The sequence below is a fragment of the Charadrius vociferus genome, unplaced genomic scaffold (genome assembly GCF_000708025.1).
Source record: "Charadrius vociferus isolate BGI_N301 unplaced genomic scaffold, ASM70802v2 scaffold104, whole genome shotgun sequence".
Classification (NCBI taxonomy): domain Eukaryota; kingdom Metazoa; phylum Chordata; class Aves; order Charadriiformes; family Charadriidae; genus Charadrius; species Charadrius vociferus.
This window is the reverse complement of record NW_009648255.1, coordinates 1,851,699-1,862,708: the sequence shown is the minus strand read 5'-3', so window position 1 is coordinate 1,862,708 and position 11,010 is coordinate 1,851,699. Positions and strand designations below refer to the sequence as shown.

General features: G+C 42.1%; 2 protein-coding genes across 2 annotated transcripts in view; one reads left to right on the top strand and one right to left on the bottom strand.

Moving 5' to 3' along the window:
- Positions 1-10,689, bottom strand: part of TIPARP (TCDD-inducible poly(ADP-ribose) polymerase) — a 23,372-nt gene extending 12,683 nt beyond the window's left edge. The window contains exon 1 of the mRNA XM_009884402.1: positions 9,752-10,689. Within this exon, the coding sequence (XP_009882704.1) occupies positions 9,752-10,689 (938 nt within the window). The remainder of the gene's footprint in view (positions 1-9,751) is intronic.
- A 108-nt stretch (positions 10,690-10,797) lies between these two features.
- SSR3 (signal sequence receptor, gamma (translocon-associated protein gamma)) overlaps positions 10,798-11,010 on the top strand; it is a 21,693-nt gene continuing 21,480 nt past the window's right edge. Inside the window, exon 1 of the mRNA XM_009884483.1 lies at positions 10,798-10,877. Coding sequence (XP_009882785.1) covers positions 10,798-10,877 — 80 coding nt within the window. The remainder of the gene's footprint in view (positions 10,878-11,010) is intronic.

The following is an 11,010-nucleotide window of genomic DNA, read 5'->3' as shown; positions in this document are numbered from 1 at the left end:
GGGGGGTCTCCCCAGAGCAGAGCGCAGCAGAGGGGCACAATCCCCCCTCGCCCTGCTGGCCACGTGCTGGGGATGCAGCCCGGGGTGCCGGGGGCTCGCTGAGCTGCCGGCGCACATTGCCGGCTCATGGGGAGCTTCTCACCCACCAACAGCCCCTTCTCCTCAGGGCTGCTCTCCAGCCATTCCCCACCCAGCCTGGAGCTGTGCTGGGGATTGCCCTGACCCACATGCGGGACTTGGCCTTGTTGAACTTCATGAGGTTCGTACAAACCCACCTCTGAAGCCTGTCCAGGTCCCTCTGGATGGCATCTCTCCCCTCCAGAGGACACCAGCTCTGTGCAGTTGCTACGTGGGTTTACCTAAAGTTTCTCTCAGAGTAAGCACTGCAGCTTAGAACCCCCAAAAAGCTGTCTCTAATTATTTCATGAAGAAAAATGTAGTCGAGATATTTCTTGGCATGGTATCCTCTATCCATTCCCCTTAGCTGTGAATTTTTCAACTTCGTAAAGTGTTTGGAATGCTACTTCCCATCAATTTTAATGGAAAATTAAGTGAACAAAATAGATGAAACCCCCAAAATCTACACAACTGTTACTTCTTCCCTGAATACTTAAACTAAATACTTTTAAAGTCCACATACGTTTTCTACCTAACAATAAATTATTTGGAATAACACTGCATTACTGTATACAGCTGAAAATTTTAGACAAATGCATTTAAGTGACCGCATCTGAAAAACACAGTGTGCCCAAAAGTCTACCTGATCTTTTTTTCCTAATTATAACATTGGGAATAAGGAAAGATACTCTTTTGCAAAACACCTTGATTCACATAAAACATGTATTCCTCCAATGTTCATTCTTTACATTTACATTCTTTGTGTATTTCTCTATTCAGAAGTATGGGGTTTTTTCAAATTACAACATTTACTGGCTTTTAAGCTCTGAAATCCTAAAATATATTTAGCAGAGTTGTTTAATAATAGCTCTTCAGTTAAAGCACTTCCTCTGTATATTAAAAAGCCTATTACCAGCTTACATAATGCAAAGCCATGAAAAAAAATGAATTGTGATTACGGCAAGTGATTGCGTGATTACATTCCTGGCTTCAGCTTTAAGACACCAGTGATGAAAGCAAATGCGACAACCGCACTTCTCAACTGCCCAAGGCCTAAATATAGGCGAAAGACCCCAAATTTAGGGTTCAAGAACAGTAAGAATGCAAGATGGTCGAGGTTAGGTCTGATATGTTCTTTAGCATGACATCACTTTATCTTCAGTACAGCATGATTTACTACTTCTGAGGTACAGTGTACACCATCTAGAATAAAGGCTACTCTCCATAATGTGTAGATTACGGATAACAAAGACTGGGAGAGGGAAAACCCAACAAGAAGGCAGCAAGGCACACATCGCCTTGTTTTGTGCCCGAAGGGAGGATGAGAGAGCACGTACCACATCCCAGGCACGTGACTGCCCGGCTAACCACCACCGGGAGATGCTCACATGCAATGGCGATGAAACACTCGGCACTATGATGATGACAGAGGCAGAACAAACACACACAAACCCAGCAATTAAAATCCTTTTTTGCGCGCAGGGGTGAAACAGAGCCATCCCAATACTTCCTCCCCAAACGAGCTCCATGAATGGCGTCCATCGCTCTTTACACTTTCCTTGGGCAGTTTGTGTTAAGGGAAAGGAGAGTTTTGTAGCGAACATGATAAAAACAAATCTAGTGTTGTTACTCATGGACTTTGAAGTCTTTGTCGGGAAATATCCGTCTGGAGAAGAGCGGGAAGGAGGTGATGAAGGCTACAGTTTGTCAGACGTTTGGGAAAGCAGGGAATGTATTCAAATACCTTGGTGGGGCACCGCGTTACTCCCACTGCCTCTCTGCATCATGCAGCAGGAACAGCCTTCAGCACAGCTTGAAACCAGTAATAAAAACAACGCTGTTTTCTTCTACAGAAAAAAATTTATTCAGCCTCTCTGCAAACACCACAAAACTTTGCCTCATCTTGCTTCCGAGGTAGAAAATTACTATCCCCGTTTTCCCCTAGAAAAACAGATGCAGAGAGAGACTAAAACAGCTTCTACAAAGTCGCACAGAGAATCTGCGACAGAGGTGGGAGCAGAGATTTCTTAAGAACTTCTCTTCACCAACTAACCAAATAAAGGTATCTATTTATAAAATAAAGCAGTTCAATGGAAGTATTTGCACTGAAAGAATAAGCATATTGAACTCTCTTAAGAACACAGCACACAACCCCAAATTTGGTGTTGTACAACAGCACAGCTCAAAATAAAATTCCACAAGTGCTCTCAATAGCAGAACCTGGTTCCTTGACTAAGTTACACTTTCTCTGTACCCTAAACATAAAAAAAAAACCCAAAAACACAAAGCCATAATCTCTTCAGGACACTGAAGTGAGTAGGTACTAGCAAGTTACAACATTGAAGTCTTTCGCGAGATGAATGTAGCCTGCTAAAATAAGGGTATTTGTGCTCACTCTTCCTCACATCCTTCTGAAGAGCTTCAGTCTAATGTGTGAACCTTCTGTGCTCTTTCCATTCAGTAAGACAAATGTTTGCTAGATGTTATATGCAAACAGATGACTAGGAGAAATATTTTTTTGTAAATGCTGTGAAAATGCATGTGGTTTCGAACTCTTCTCCCAAGTTCAGTTACATGTCATGAGTCTTACCGCAAACAGGGTTCAGAAAAAAAAAAGAAACGTAGCGATCAACAAAGGTCTGTGCAGGAAATGAAACTCGGTTCCCATCAGAACAGCTGTGATACAGAGCAAGACTGAGAGTTAAACACCATTTAGATGATGAAACTGTTGATTTTCTCCCTATGACTAAACCAGTTCCTCTCTGCAATAGCAACAACCTGAAAGCTGCTCAGGGGAACAAGTGAGCTTAAAAGACCCAAACAGGTACGAAACCCTTTTGTACTTAAGGTTGAAAGATTAGTCACATCAAACTCAGCTACTGTAGGAGTTATAAGTCAGGCATGTACACGTTCTGGTGACCCAAAATCAGCAATATTTCATCTTCTTTGTAGCAAACAGTTGTTTGAAGCTGCAGGCTGTAGTCCACCTTTGGGTGAAGGACGAAGTGTTTAAACTCCACTGGATGAACCTGAACTCCACTTAAAAAGAAAGATCTTATTAAGGGGTGCATTTTAAGCAGAGGTACTGCAACAGGAACAGCAGCAGCCGAAACCTGCTCCTATCGAAACCAATACCAATTCCATAGGTAGTAACAGCACGGGCCCGAGTAACACTCATGAAGGGACATTCTCCAAACAGCTCTTCACACCACAGCGATAAAAATGCAGCCAAATATAATTGCTGTAATGAGCCTGAAAGAAAAACAGGAACCTTCCCTCACAGAAGCAACACTTTGCATCAGGGCAAGAACAAAAACAAGCTGGTAAACACGATCCCGCAGTCTTGATCTTATCAGTATCGCATCATTCTTAAACTGAAGAGAGGGGCAACTGGTGACAGGGAAGGAAATTAGTTTCATATTTTACTTAATTTGTTCCCTCATCATGTCACGTTGCTTCTCTCTGCTGCAACCATAAGCCATGCCGGTGGTGTACAGGCCTCAGAAAAGAGAAAGGTGCTACAGAAAGATTTACCTTTACACTGAAAAGCTCCATCATCAGGGAGGAAAAAAAATAAATCAATATAGTAGCTTTACTATAATGCTCTTCCTATAATTTATTTTTTAAAAAGGCTGGAAAGGCAGGTTTTCTTGTCTTTACAATCAATGATTGGGTGTTCTTGAAAAATAATGTTCTGGCCTGACTCGCATATTTGTAAATCTGAGACAACTATTGGGATATTGGTCCAGATATACATACAGCTTAGATCAAAGTGCAGCCCCAGATCTTTTCTGGCAAGGAAAAGAAAACAAACAAAACCTCCAGCAAGCTGTCTGACACACAGATACCATCTCTAGATCAGGATGGCATCGAAGCACGACTGCTGGAAGACAAGAGACTGTACCGAGAAGGATGTTTGCTCTGTTCTGCTCCTCCCAAGAAACCCACCGTTGGCCACTTTTGGACATGAGGTATTGGGTTAAAATAGTCCTTTAGCGTGAAGTACTGTTAAGTTCCAAAAATCTGTAGCAATAAGGATGTCAAACACATTCAAATCTTCCAAGGATTATTGCACATACCATATTTCATAATTCAAATCCAAGTTACATCTTCTATTTGCAGTGGAGGACAAACATGGATGTCCTCGTCTGAGGTGGACTGCTGCTTTCAAAGGTCTCCTACCCACACTGGTCAGGAATATGTTTTGCAGAAAGTTTGTTAGCTTTAATTTTTATATTGGTAGATGTTCTAGAGACAGCACAAGCCCAGCTCTGAGTGTCAACAGAGCTGATACAGGACAGGGTGGTCACATCACGAGAGAGGCATCGGCTTTCACAAAGCTGCAATAGGAACACTTTCCAAAGCGCTTAGATGGATACCCATTTTCAAAGTCCTGTTTTTCAAAAACGTTCTGCATAGACAGACCTGCCTTTTTTTTTTTTTTTTTTTTTAATTCTGTCAAACCTCAGGACTTAAATTACCTCTGAGACTTATGAGAAATAATGAAACTGCATCAATTTCATCAATGTTTTACATAAGATGGTCATATACAAGGCTAACACTCACTAGTGACCAATTCTGGATGTTTCAGTTTCTGAATGTTCCATCCAGTGTTTCATGGCACACCCTCCATGTCCAGCTTCCCAAAAAGGACTCCTTTATACATTTGTCAACAAGTTCCAAATTTTGCAATTATTACTTAGCTCAGATCTCTACTGATTTCAACAAATATGTGTACCGACTAGGAAGGAACTTCACGATCGCTGCTCTTGCTAAGCAAATAATTGCAACAGACTCTCCCTGTTCCTCACCCGTACGGAACCGGGCAGGCAGACAATGCCACACCACCGTGCCTGCTGGATTCCCTGCAAGCAACTCTTCTGAGCAATCTGCTTCACCAATTATAAATCTTTGTTTCAGAACAGTTTTATTGCCGTAAGTACACAGGGAACAGACTGACCTCAACCTGAAGCCAGGTGACAGCTGTTTCCAAAACTGTAATCTGTTTATTGATGTGAAACAAGAAAAGGGATATATGAGTGGTTGCCGATTCCTACTGCAGCTCAACGTAACACTTCTAACTTCCCTAGATTTGTATAGCTAGAAGCCAATTAGTTTTATTTGATATGTAAATGATACGATAAAGTGGAGCAAATAGGAATTCATTGAAGCGTACTATTATAAAGCACAAGGCAAACACTTCTAAAATCACTTCACATGCTTTTTATTTAGAGTCTCTGTCTTGCATTCCTTCTAGCAAGGAATTAAAAGAAGTTCAAAACCACTCAGCTGTGTATATTCACGAAACACCACACACAAAATTGCCAGGCACAGTGAATTTCAGCTGTTTTCTCATCTCCGGTGTTATCAATAACACATGAGTTATCTCGCACACTGTGGCAGCTGTGCAGATCAGAAAGATAACTTCCGAAATTTAACTATTCAATTGGTCAGATGACCTGCAGAAGTCCCTGAACGACTGAAATGCTTTTGCTGTGCTCTACACGATTTTAAAATCATACAAGTGTGTTCTAACAGCATCAGAGCAAGAAGTTATCCCATGAACACAAGAACAAAGGAAAACTAGTTTCCTTCACATTTATTTTTGTATTTACCTTTTGTATTTACCTTCCCAGGTGCCTCCATATGCCCACAGGGGAACACACAGTATTTACTCTGACTTCATCCACGAACCACGTGGGTATACTGAGTAATTAGCTCCCCGGCAGAGTATGTGCCGTTGGAGGTCCACCTGCTTTTCCCAGACTGGAGTCACTTCGTTTTGGCCTCTCTCTTCTAATTAGAAGGAACCATTTCATAAAACTTACAGAAAGACACACACAAAAAAAGAAGAAATCAAAGCAACTACGGGCGGGTGTTGTTTCATGTGAGTTGGGATATGCCAGGGCACACGGAGTTGAACAGACGCTGCAGTTCCCATGGCACACAGGGGTATCTCTTTGCCAAGGGAAAAGGTGGAATTTGCAGCCAAGGAGGGAGAACTGATGGGCCAGGAACTGCAGAGCGGTTTTTAAACAAATCCTCGCGTAATCAGTAATGATGTTGCTTATTTTGAAAAGCAACATATGCATGACTGGACAGGTGTGTGTGTGTGGGGAAAACCTGCTCGGTTCTGCAGCCAAGTATTTCCCCTTACTAAAGAGCATCTTAAAATATCCCAGCTTGGGTACTCTCATGCTGGAAAGCAGTACTTGGCAGGGCTCTCAAACACTTCACTGCAAGTTGGAACTTCTCCAGGGCCTCTCCTCATATATATGAAGAAAAACAAGTGCTTTAAGTATTTTAACCTGCTTAAGTTCACGTTCCCCCATTTACTTAGAGAGCTTGGTATTTGGCTCTATATACCTGATAGAATTAAGAAAGCAAAAATATAAGCAACTTATGAAAAAGTTTGATACTCAGTTTGAGGCCAAACTGCAATGAGTATTGAGGCAGTCATATGACAAAGAACTAACTAAACAAAGTTCACTTCTACTTTAAGATCATGTTCCCTTAGGTGAAAGACAACAACTGAATGAATATTTTACATTATTCATCTCAATAACGTTGAGATGAAGCAAGATTTATATAAATAGCTACTTGAAGAACACCATATTTGAATTTAGAGCTTATTCTCTAATTGAGTCAACAGCCCAACGCTTTCTTGCACAGCCCAACTTTCTTGGAGCAGTGCACAAAGGCAATATTATGTATGCAGACGGTAACGATGACTTACTATGCCGTATAAATTGCGTTTAAAACAAAGGAGAATAAACAACTACCACCCACTGGTTGTCAGGCTGGCTTCTGCAGGGCCTTTCTTGGACATGCAAACTGCTGAACGGACATTTCCCTGTTGTACGCAATCTGTATAGATAGGCCTGTAAAGCTAGTCTGACCACAAGAGATTAATAGCTTTAGCCAAATAATGCGGTAACCATGTGAACGATGAGCTGTTCTAGCATGTTTGCGAGCCTCTCAGCAAGGTTCAACACGCTGCTATCTGCATCTTGTTGCCAGGAGACACAACATCGCCCAGGAACACGAGGGAAGGCAGGTTGCAGTGACCACCAGTGAACTCCATTTTTTTGATACAAGATGATGTTGCGTAAGAAGAAACTGGTGATGATACCTAGTGAAACCCCATAGCATTTCCCCCATGCTTCAAAATCTAACTCAAAACCATGTTAAGACTTAGTTTCAACACATACGAGATTCAATGTTTGAAATCAGAAGCTCCGTCTTAAAAGCTTCACTCCTAGGTTCTCACTGGTACTTATCCACAAACACCAAGCTCTTCCAAGGGATGAAATACATACAAGAGTTACAGAAACTGCCAATTTGTCACTCCATGGTAAGCGTGTATTCTGGATTTACAACAGCCATCCAACTTGGCATTGGGGCATGATTTTGTAGCACTGACTGAAGCAAAGATCTTCACATCTTTTAAGAGAACGAAGAAGAGGACAGGCTATAGAATTAGCAGCTCGAAACAGAACGTAGTTAGAAAATACTGCTATTTAAAATAATTTTAGTCTCAGTAGACTACTTTTACCTTAAGAAAACAGTTAGGCAGACACTCGCTGGGCAGCCAGTTCAGCCCAGCGAGCTGAAGTCTGGTTTGTATTCAAAGAATCCGCCTCCACTTGGACAGCAGAGTTTCGCGCTGAGGCAGAACCAGCAGCAGAGCTCTGGCCCAGCACACCTGGGTTTTCTGAGACCACGCTGCGTCTCTGACTTCACTCACGGGAACAGAACATCACGTGTCTGGCAGCACACCCGCTAAGGTTCTCTTCCCGACCGGTTCAGACAGACAGAAACTCTGTGTACCGAGAGACCAAAATACCCACCAGACTGGAAACCTGCAAAGTAAGTGTAAAGGCGGACAACGCTGTTCAGCCAATTTTGCAGGCTGGAGATGACTAAGCAATTACGAAGCATTGTTTCTTTTAAAATTAATCATTCTTAATGCCATCATTTAGAACACATAGATCATGTGTGTAGTTATGGATTCTGTGATACAGGCTTCAAAAAAAACTTTTTGCTCATTTGCCCAGAGATCAAATTTAAATTATTTGCATGGGCTTGTCTTATTTCTACATTTGCTGTTTTGTTTTCAGAAATCATTTAAAATACTTGGAAAAAATGGAAGTTTCTCTGTTGTAAAATGCAGCACATTTTATCTGCTATGCAGTTGCAAGATTTTCTTTATTTATTTTTTTTAAACAGACTGGCATATTTTTTCAAGACAATTCTATAAACTGTGATTATTCCTCATTACATATAATTATTATTTCCTACTTCACTTTCATTTTCAGTGTGGGGTATCTATATTCTGGCATTGCCTTCAGTAAAAAGGATGAATCTGTAGGTGACGGAGCCTGAGTTTTAGTGCCTAATCCAACATCCAGTTAGGTGAAAGTAAAGACTCACATAGACTTTTAACCATTAGGTTGGGTGTCTGGTGCTTAATGAGAAGTCTCAGCATAGTACCTGAAAATTAAAACATTAAGGAAGAAGGGATGTACTTCTTCAGGAAGTAGAAGGAAGAAGATGGAGTGAGAACAAATCCATGAGGGCTCAGATAGTAAAGGCAATTTGAAGTTTTTCCCACGCAACTACAAAAGCATCGCTCTGAACTGACCATGACAAGAATGACTTGCACCGGGCTCACAGATTATGGCAGGGCAGATAAGATAGGAGAAATTTGCATTGTATGCTTCCTCCAGAAAAAAAAGCAAAAAAAAAAAAGCAGTCTACACCCTGCACTCATACAAACATGGACTTTATAGATCCGATGAACTTGTAAACATCAGCACCCTCAACTACTACTCAAAATGGAACCTGCATTATAAAACTTGAAGTTTTCTTTTAGATCTCAGGTTGCACGATCACGCCTAAATTGATAACATAACCAGGGAAACTTAAAAGCTGTTTTCTAATTTCAGAGGATGAGTAGATAAATACAGCTATATATAGAGGAAACAATAACTTCTAATAAATAGTTTAACATTTTTAGATGAAAATTCAAATGCATGATCAGCATTTCTGAAGGTATCGCTCAGGTTGTTCATAGTGAATCAGCTGAAACATCGCCTATATTAGCAACTATACAAAATTTCCAGTCAAAGGACTTAACAGAGCACCTATCTGATTTTAGTTGCTTAGAATATAATTATGAAAACTGTGCTTGGAGTGCCCACAGTCAATCTGGAATCACAGCGACAGAGAGCAACAGCTGTATCATTCCTGTTTCAATCGCTGCAAAGGCTCATTCATGCTGCCGCTTTTTCTAATACAGAGAAAAGACTAATTAGCACCGTCAAGAACAAGTACAATGTTGCACAACAGTCTCCGTCAACTCTCTGAATTCCTACAGAACTGAAGTTTTCTTATTTCACACACTTCAAAATCCTTCAGCTTCAAAGAATACTTTCCAAATGATAAACAGCAGTTTTAATAGGTGTGCAAGAATTTTCTGTTGTGGCAAACTTGTTAGGCAATATCATCACAGGGTTTGTAAAACACTTGCATACAAAACATCAGGAAAAAAAGAACACACATTCCGTTCCATTTCTGGACCGCTGCTCAGTTAAGCGCCCTTGCCAGTAAGGGAGTAAATTCAGTTACCTACCGATACTTCACTTTGATCCTGTCATTGTCAGGGTTGCAGTAGAGTCTTTCCAGATGCTCCTGGGAATCATTGGTCACACTTTGCCAACTCTGGGTTGCTGTCCTTCTCACTTGCCAATGATAAGGCAAGACTGTGTGATGTTTGGGACAATCGCTGCCATAAACACAAGTGCCCTGGAGAAAATCCACACAGATTTCTATTCCGTCTTCCTGATGGGTGTGATATTGCAGCTGGTTCAAGAGCTCAAATACCAGATCAAGAGAAGCTTCTTCGCTTTTATCCTGGAATATCCCAGCGCTGAATTTATTGCTTGGGTTCAAGTTGTATTGCATCGGACAGCTATTCTCGTGGAATAAACCAGATGTGTAGCTTTCCAGAATCTTGTCTGGGAACAAAGGACAAGCCGCACCATCACTAGCAGTTGGGTGCAAAGGATGATCCTGGAATGATTCATTACTATTGTCAGCAGCAGTTCCAGGAGTAGTTTCTGGTGAGAAGCCCTGCTCTCCTGACTGGATACCCTCTTCAGGATGCCCAGAAGAAGGACGAGCTACTGGCAATTGATTCTGCGGATCTGGAGCCGTTGGCACCAGCACAGTCACGTTACTTTCTGGTTGGGGGCAAGAAGTACCCAGGTCCAGAGTCTTTTTCGCAGCAGGTTCACATAAATCACTGTGACCGCCACCTTGGCCTCGGGGCACAAAGACCCTATCCAAGGTCCCAGCTCCCAGCAGACTGGTAAAGATTGGCCGCAAAGCCCGCAGAGTTTCTGTGTCCAGTCTCTTCTGCACTTGCTGCTTCTTCTTGAAGCAAGGCTTCACTGGTGGTATCTTTTCAGACAGCCTTATCTGAGGAGGAAAGTCCTCCGAAGGAGGGCCCTTCATTCCTGGGCAGCGAGCCTGCTGCACAACACACGCTGGCTTTGGTTCGGTGTCCATCAGACCCAGACTTTGCTCTCTCCAAATCACTTTCAAATGTCCCAGAGCCTCACAAGAATCAATCTAGGGCAGAAAGGAAAACAAGACAGTTAATCTCTCTAATTGCTCATGGTTGACACGAACAAGATCACCCCTGGAGAGGATTTCGAGCCAGCAACAGCTAACTCCTCCCCTCTCTGTGACTGTGGGTAGCCCCTAGGCACGTAAAGCATGAAACCAGCTAAACTCAGGCTAATTAATCCCAAACACACAGTCATCGTCTTCTCACACATGAAATCTCAGAGACACTCAGGCACGCACGCACAGTCCCCGGGGGGGGGG